This window comes from Labeo rohita, chromosome 21, assembly GCF_022985175.1.
Source record: "Labeo rohita strain BAU-BD-2019 chromosome 21, IGBB_LRoh.1.0, whole genome shotgun sequence".
Lineage (NCBI taxonomy): Eukaryota > Metazoa > Chordata > Actinopteri > Cypriniformes > Cyprinidae > Labeo > Labeo rohita.
The window spans coordinates 11214862-11223224 of NC_066889.1; the positions used below are offsets into that span (position 1 = coordinate 11214862).

At 33.7% G+C, this 8363-nt stretch overlaps 2 protein-coding genes across 6 annotated transcripts in view; one reads left to right on the forward strand and one right to left on the reverse strand.

Moving 5' to 3' along the window:
- Positions 1 to 4970, reverse strand: part of lcp2a (lymphocyte cytosolic protein 2a) — a 26088-nt gene extending 21118 nt beyond the window's left edge. The window contains exons 1-6 of the transcript XR_007825021.1: positions 4851 to 4970; positions 4551 to 4677; positions 4042 to 4132; positions 3056 to 3179; positions 1904 to 1977; positions 681 to 826 (exon numbers count right to left, since the gene is read on the reverse strand). The gene's annotated coding sequence lies outside the window, so the exon portion shown is untranslated. The remainder of the gene's footprint in view (positions 1 to 680; positions 827 to 1903; positions 1978 to 3055; positions 3180 to 4041; positions 4133 to 4550; positions 4678 to 4850) is intronic.
- slbp2 (stem-loop binding protein 2) overlaps positions 1 to 8248 on the forward strand; it is a 19571-nt gene extending 11323 nt beyond the window's left edge. Inside the window, exons 1-8 of one of the 5 annotated variants that reach the window (XM_051092405.1) lie at positions 5094 to 5218; positions 5303 to 5431; positions 5534 to 5602; positions 5698 to 5781; positions 6783 to 6929; positions 7060 to 7227; positions 7298 to 7454; positions 7668 to 8248. In XM_051092405.1, the coding sequence (XP_050948362.1) occupies positions 5169 to 5218; positions 5303 to 5431; positions 5534 to 5602; positions 5698 to 5781; positions 6783 to 6929; positions 7060 to 7227; positions 7298 to 7454; positions 7668 to 7844 (981 nt within the window). In that variant the 5' untranslated portion in view covers positions 5094 to 5168 and the 3' untranslated portion in view covers positions 7845 to 8248. Of the gene's footprint in view, positions 1 to 5093; positions 5219 to 5302; positions 5432 to 5486; positions 5603 to 5697; positions 5782 to 6782; positions 6930 to 7059; positions 7228 to 7297; positions 7455 to 7667 lie in introns of those variants that run through there. The other 4 variants (XM_051092406.1, XM_051092409.1, XM_051092408.1 and 1 more) reach the window with 4 other exon arrangements.
- Positions 8249 to 8363: the final 115 nt, after the last annotated feature.

Consider the following 8363-nt stretch of genomic DNA (forward strand, 5'->3'; position numbering starts at 1 on the left):
CTCTCGCTAGAAAAATATATTCAAATTCTTAAATGGACAGTTCACCCAAAAATGATAATTTGCCGTTAATTTACACACACTCGGGACAACCAAACAACAAAACGTGGGTGACTTTTTTTTCTTCAGAAGATTTTATAAAAACCATAGTCCTTGGTGATTCATAAATGCCAGTGGCTACCAGCACTTAAAAGAAGAAAAAAGACATATTAACGACATATTAAACCAAAGCAACTGGTCTGTGCAAGAAACTGAGCCTAAGGCTATGGATTACAGGTAATAATGTTGTAAATAATGTTCAGTTTCTTGCACAGACTGATCATAAGACCTCAATATATTGTTTTCTTTTACTCTCAAGTGCCAGTAGCTGCTGTTTTGCATTCATTTGCAAGAATCACCAAGGATCATGGTTGAAAAAAATATTCTTTACTGTTCTACTGAAGAAGTCACCTACATAGCTTACAGGGGAATACATCAGCAAATTTTCATTTCTGGGTGAACTATCACTTTAAAATCTGGACATTTTTGTCAGACAAGTTACTACCATGCTAGTGAAAGCATGCACCTGACATTACATTTTTTTTTTTTTTTAAACTCACAATCTTGAGTTAAGAGGCACTCATTTTCAGAACATTTATCTGCATGTCACCTGTCCGTAAATGAACCTTAATTTCAACACTGACCTCCTCTCGCAACTCCTTCATTCGTTCCTCAAAATCGTACTCCTTCTGCTTTTCCTCCAGCTTTTTCTTGTTTACTTCAAAACGTTTTTTAACTTGGTCCAATGAAGAGCGTTCTACTCGCATGGACATTCCCAGGTTTCTTTGATCTGCGTCAAGGTAAAAATTGTTTTAGAAAATGCTACTGGCCATGTGTGCTATTGTTTTCTATAGAAATATAGCAGTAAGACACTGAAATACAAACATACAGAACAATAAAAAATAGAAAAGAAATATATACATACAAAGTGCTGTAATGCACAGAATATAAATATTTGTATATACAATACCAGTCAAAAGTTTTTGAACAGTCAAATTTTTTTTTTTTTTTTTTTAATTCTCCTGTTCACCAAGGCTGTGTTTATTTGATTAAAAATACAGCAAAAGCAGTAATATTGTTAAATATTTTTACTATTTAAAATAACTTTCTATTTGAATATATTTTAATCATTTGTAATTGGATTTTTTCCTGTTATCAAAGTTAAATTTTCAGCATCATTACTCCATCCTTCATTGTCACATGATCGTTCAGAAATCATTCTAATATGCTGATTAGCTGTTCATAAAAACATTTTTATTTTAATTATTAATATTTAAAACAGCTGAGCATATTTTTTTCATAATTATTTGATGAATAGAAAGACCAAAAGATCAGCATTTATTTGAAATAAAAAGCTTTCATAACATTATACACTATACCATTCAAAAGCATAACTTAACAAAAGCATAATTTTTTTTTTGTTTAAAAATCAATCAATACTGGATGCTTTAAATTGATCTAAAGTGATGATAAAGACATTTATAAAGTTACAAAAGATTTTTATTTCAGATAAATGCTGTTCTTCTGAACTTTCTATTCATCAAAGAAACCTAAAAATCTGCTCAGCGGTTTTCAACATCATAATAATAATAATAATAAACATTTTTTTGAGCAGCAAATCAGAATATTAGAATGACTTCTGAAGGATCATGTGACTGGAGTAATGATGCTAAAAATTCAACTGTGAAATCAAATTAATATATTACATTTTATATATATATATATATATGTGTGTGTGTGTGTGTGTGTGTGTACAGTAAACAAATAGAAACACGTGTGTATAGTACATATATATAGCGATATATATTGTTGATACAGCATTTAAAGTGTTGCACAGAATAAACAGAATAAAGACTGCAATACTTACGTTTTTTGCCATTGATATGATCCAAGAAATTTATGGAATCTTTTACTACACAATCACAGACATTGCAGTAGTATCTGAGAGGAAGAAAATTTGACAAAAATATTTTTATATGACACAAACGCATAATAATATCAACAGAAATTCAGAATTTCCTAAAATATAGTCTTCCAATAAAAAAAAAACCCTCTGGGCAATGCACAACAGGGCTGTGCAGTATGGACCTTTTTTCCTATGGAATTGGGCTTCTTTAACACTGTTGCCAAAAATGTGATATTTAGCACCCGGAATGTGAATTTTACCAGGGAATCCCCACCACAAAAAAAAAAAAATAAATATTTTACTCCCCAAAACGCGTTTTTTTACTTGGAAACCCTCTGAAACGCGGTTGGGCTAGTTTTGAGAAACAATTGGGTGGGTTTTGCTGTGAAAACCTGGCAACCCTAATAGTTTGACACACTATTTTTTTACAATTTACATTCATAAATGAAGTTTGGGATAAACCAAGAAAAGCTGTTGACAATCAGCTGAAGTAGCTGCGGCTTTATTGACAATATTTGTGGGCACCATATCTATCAGTGGTGGATAAAGTACACAAATCAAGTACTTGAGTAAAAGTACAGATAGGTATAATAAAATATTACTCCAGTAAAAGTATTCCTTTTGTGAGTACTTGTGAATTCAGTTAACTGGAGACTCACTCTAAACAGACCATTTGAATCAGTGAGCTGTCCACTTGAGAACAGCTGCAATCGGATCATTCCAATTCGTGAATGAATCATTTGGAGCGTTTTGCGAACCGATTTAACAGGTTCATTGAAAAGAATCAGTTTGTTCATAAATCAAACACTGCTTCTGTGTCTCGAAATACATGATATATTATAAGGAGTATAGATACGTTTCATGAAGTGCAGTGAAGTAAAAAATACGATCTTATGCTTTGGAACGTAGTGAAGTAAAAGTGAAAGTTACGCAAAATAAAACTACTCCAGTAAAGTACAGATACTTAAAAAATGTACTTAAGTGCAGTAACTAAGTAAAACTACTTTGTTACTGTCCACCACTGATATGCATAAATCGTGCTTTTTGCATTTTAGAAATCAAGCATGTTCACATTGTGATTTCATGTACAGTCATAGTACAGCAAATACCCACCCTCCCATCTCAGCCTGTGGTGTGGTCTTTGTGATGACAATAGTCTTTCCCAGTTTTGACTCCAGATCCACTTTATAATCTCTGTGGCGGAGAAGCTCCCGCTTGACGGGGGGCACAGGCTTGCCTGGAGAAAAAAAAAGATGGATAACATAGAAAATACTACTATAAACCATTTACTTGGATAAACGAATGTAAGCAACAAAGTTTATTTGACCCTATATGTGTCATTCTCATGTAAAATGTAATAAATTTGTTCTTTCACTAAAGCTTATACAGTGAAAAACTGAATATATATAACACTACCATTCAAAAGTTTGGGGTCAGTACATTTTTATTGTTTCTTTTCTTTTTTTTTTTTTTTTTTTTTTTTTTTAAGAAATTAATACTTTTATTCACCAAGGATGTATTAAGTTAATAATTAAAAGTTTATTAAAAGTTAATAATAAATAATTTACAATGTTATAAAATATTTATATTTTGAATAAACACTGTACTTTTAAAACTTGTTATTCATGAAAGAATCCTGAAAAAAAAAAAAAAAAATCACAGGTTCCAAAATATATTTGGCAGCACAACTGTTGATATTATCCAACATTGATCATTCTAATAATAAATCTGCATATTAGAATGATTTCTGAAGGATCATGTGACACTTAAGACTGGAGTAACAGCTGATAAAAATTCAGCTTTTCATCACAGGAATAAATTCTATTTTAAAGTATGTTAAAATAAAAAAACATTATTTTATATTGTAAAAACATTTTGCAATATTACTGTTTTTTTTCTATATTTTTAATCAAATAAATGCAGCCTTGATGAGCATAAGAGACTTCTATAAAGACTATTACAAGTCTTACTGACCCCAAACTTTTGAACAGTAGTGTGTGTGTATATATATATATATATATATATATATATATACACACACACACACACACACACACACATACATACATATAGAAAGGTTACAGCATTGTTTTGCTTACCATCTTTTTTGTCTCTCTCTTCTGTGAGTCGTTTCTGGGCCAGCTGTTCATATTCATCTTTGTCCCATTTGCGACGAAAATCATTCTTGGACTACAAATAAAAACAGATTACAAACATGTTTAACAAAGGAATCACACCAGCTCTATACAGAAATCTGATGAAGCTGCATAGAAAAGCATGTGCACAAAATCTAACGTTAATAAAACTCCTCTGATGATTTAACAAGGCTGTCGGCAAATCAATACTAGAGATACTAGACTGCAATACGTCTCATAGTTCAAATAAAACCATGTTCTTGCTTTTGTATACGACAACAAAAACAAAACGATCTGGCGTCACAACCCTGAACCAGTTTGCTTTTTCCTCAGCTAAGTTACCACGACATCCACACTTCATAAAAGAGTAAATTAAGACCAGATTTCATTCATAACGAATGGTCAAAGAAAGCCGACAGACTTCAATTCTAAACAAAGAAACTAATCTAAACAAGTCTTAACAAATTTCTTACCCCACTGCCGGACGCCATTTTGCTATGGTGATGCCGTAAAGCGTGTCGCTGTCGTAAACAAGTGCCGTTGCTACTCTATTTTCAAAAGTGGTCAAACCAAAGCCGCTCTCTGATCAAACTGCAGTCGCTGAACATGAAAAAAAAAAAAGGAAAATCCCCATATTACCTGGACATAAAAATGTTTAATATAGTTAAGTTAACGTGATTTCACGATCACGTTTCATAGCTGTTTTATTGTTTACATTTTGCTGCATTAATAAAATAGGCTATTTAATGGCAGGTTACACTGTGGCAACTTACCCTATAGTATAGTATAACTTCCAGTTATTTTTATTGCCAAGAATATAAGGAAATATTTACTGAATATTCAGTAGAAACTATGACAGCTACATCTTTGTCTCCGTGGCAACGATTAGACACTGTACACTAATAAAAGCGCAATTAATTCCTTTCACACGAACGATAGTATGTAATTTTATTATGTAATTTTATACATTTTTCTCATTTTTATGATTAGTGGCCTTACCTGTCTCATTTGCACAGCCCCGCCCCCGTTACACCTGCCGCTGATAAAAAGCTTAGTCAAACGCATGGTGTCGTGTGGCTGTAGCCAAAATCATGACAACACGCATAGAAAGCCTTCTTCAAAGCCCCTTTGAGTCACGGTTGTATGTTTTTAAAATTCAGTTTATCGATTTAAAATATCCTTAGGCCTTTGTGTTACTGTAGCTTGTGTTTTGTTTGTATTTTAGAGGTCTGCCTCTTCATTTGTGGCCAACAGACGTTGCCCAAGACTTAAAGACTAAAACACATTCTCTCCCATGTAGCCCAGAACCTTGGCTTCTGCCAGGCTGCAGTTCAGTCTATGATAGTCTTGTCAGGTAAAATATCTTTGTTGTTTGAGAAACAATGTTGGGTTTTTATTTATTGGTTTAGATTGCAAACTTGATGCTGATTTGTGAACTGTGGAATCCACTTCCCAGCTGCTCTAAAACCCCACAGTCAGCTTCGCATAATGGAGAAAAGACTCCTGCTGTTCAGAAGCCTCGCAGGTCTGTTTTTATTCAATGATGTTTGGGTTTACATTTTAGTGTAAGAGTTTAATTGTAAAGTTTTGAAGCATTTAAATTGTGGATTTTCTGTTCAGGTCATCCATTCTTGAGCGGTGTATCCTTAAGATGTCTACAGCTAGTGTTGCTGTTGGAACGGAAGACATTGATGGGATCAAGAGGTCTCTTAGTACAGTTATTGAAGATGGGGAAAATAAGTAGTATTAATAATGTTTATAGAATTTATATGCATGCATAAAACATTAAATATTTAAACATTTTTAATAAAGTAACGTTTTAAGTAAATCACATGTCTATACACTACCAGTCAAACATTTTTGAACATTTAATAAGCCTGCATTTATTTGATGCAAAAGTGGTAATAATGTTAAATATTTTTACGAATTAAAATAACTGCTTTCTATTTGAATATATTTTAAATTGTAACTTATTCCTGTGATCAAAGCTAAATTTTCAGCATCGTTACTCCAGTTTTCAGTGTCACATGATCCTTCAGAAATCATTCTAATATGCTGATTTGCTGCTCAAGAAACATTTAGCAATATTTAAAACCATTGAAAAAATATTTATGGTAAAGATTACCATAAATTCTTACTTTTATTGAATGCTTTAAATTGATAAAGTGATGATAAAGACATAATATTACAAAAGATTTCTATTTCAGACAAATACTGTTCTTCTGAACTATACATTTAAAAAAAAAAAAAAAAAAAAAAAAATTGAAGTTCTATAGCAACTCAGAATATTAGAATGATTTCTAAAGGATCATGTGACTGGAGTAATGATGCTAAATTCAGCTTTGAAATCACAGGAATAAATTATATTTTTAAATGTAGGCCTATTCAAACAGAAAATGGTTATTTTAAATAGTAAAAATATTTCAAAACTCTACTGCTTTTGCTGTACTCTGAAAAATAAATAAATGCAGGCTTGGTGAGCAGAAGAGACTTCTTAAACATTCAAAAATACTTTGTACAAAAGTACACTTGACTGACACTGCCAGTCAAAAGTTTTTGAACCTTGTTGTTGGTATGTGTGTGTGGTGTGTTTTTTTTTTTTTTTTTTTTTTTTTTTTTTTTTTAAATGTGTATTGTTTTATTTATTTGGCCTTTTTGGACCAGCTGATTAAATAACACGATTAAACTTATTTATTTATTTTTAGGTCACCATCAGGGCGCCCGTGGTGCCCCAGCAATGCTGACCCATCACAATTTGAGACTAATGAGGCAGTTTTGAAGCGTAGACAGAAACAGATTCAGTATGGAAAGAACACCTGTGGCTACCAGAACTATGTTCAGCAGGTTCCAAAGTGAGAATTGGTGAAAATGTATTAAATTGCTAACAACCATTAACTTCCTTTCATCTATCTTGAATGTTCTCCTGATTGTACTGAAAGAGGGGTGTGATAATTCTGGCTATTATGTTTCCTTACTGTTCAGGCGTCTGCGTGTGCCTGGGATTCACCCTTCCACTCCAAACAAATACCGCAAATATAGCCGTAGATCTTGGGATATGCAAGTCCGTCTCTGGCGGAGAGCGCTTCACGCTTGGGACCCACCGTCTGCATCCCAGAAAGACATGGAGGGACAAGATCCCGTCGATCAATTGTAAGTCTTTAATGACACAACTTTTGGTTTTGCAGTAATTCTATTAACGTGCAAAATTAAACCCTCTTAGGCAGAGCTTGCTTGAGAAGATGAATACAGAGCTGTGCGACAGTGGAGAAAAGGAGGGCACGAAGTGGGAAATGGAGCCGGATACCATGTCGTCCATTATTTCACAACCTTCCGAGTTATCAACCGACGGTCCTTGGCTGTATTCTAATGCTACTCAGGTCAGACCTAAATATTGAGTCGATATTGCCGAAGTCACTATATAAACACCAATTTGATTAAGTGTTTAAGTCTGCTGCACCTTTCTGCAAATGCAACAAGTCGTCAATGCATTTATTGTATGCATGCAGAAAATTTGCATGCCATGCATGGTATATTGTAGCAGTCACAAGTAGAGTGCTGTTCTGAACAAAGCAAAACTAAATTCTATCCAGGTTGGAATCCCATGCCACCAGAGCCAAAACTCTCCACCTGGATTGGGCTACACCTTCAGCAGTCACCTAACAGCACAGGAGAATGTCCTAGGATGGTTGCGATTCCTCCTCGAGACTGACCACAACCGAAACCAGACGCCTTTGCTGCACGAAGAGCCTTTCTGGAGATTTACATAATGTCTCGTCAAATGCGAACGGTCTGCACAGATCAGGTGCAAAGCTTGTTCTCCAGCAGTGTTTGAACTACACTTGGATCACTGTTTTCCTAGTTCAGTATGCTGTGCACTTTGTATTTTGTAATCAAGTCATCTCCAGATGAACGTTTCAATATTGTACACTTTCAAGTACCCGTTACTGCAACTTTGTTCCTCACTTTGTGATTTCCTTTAATTTTCTGTACTTCAAAAGCACAGGTTCTATTCCGTTTGTTCTGTGTTCCTAACACCATCTTTCCCTCCTGTTTGTCACGTCACTGTTTTTCTAAAAACAGGAAGTTCAGAAGTTTTATTTCTTTTTATTTACTTTCTTTTTGTGTGTGGACCTCTATGAATGGAAAAACTAATAAAGATGTGGACTCTGCATATCTGCTTTTATCCTTAAATCTCCTCTAAATGCACTTGAACATGAATAACGTTTTATACTTATCTTTATTAGGTCAAAGACCTGATAATATAAGCAATGCAAGTTTGACTGGGT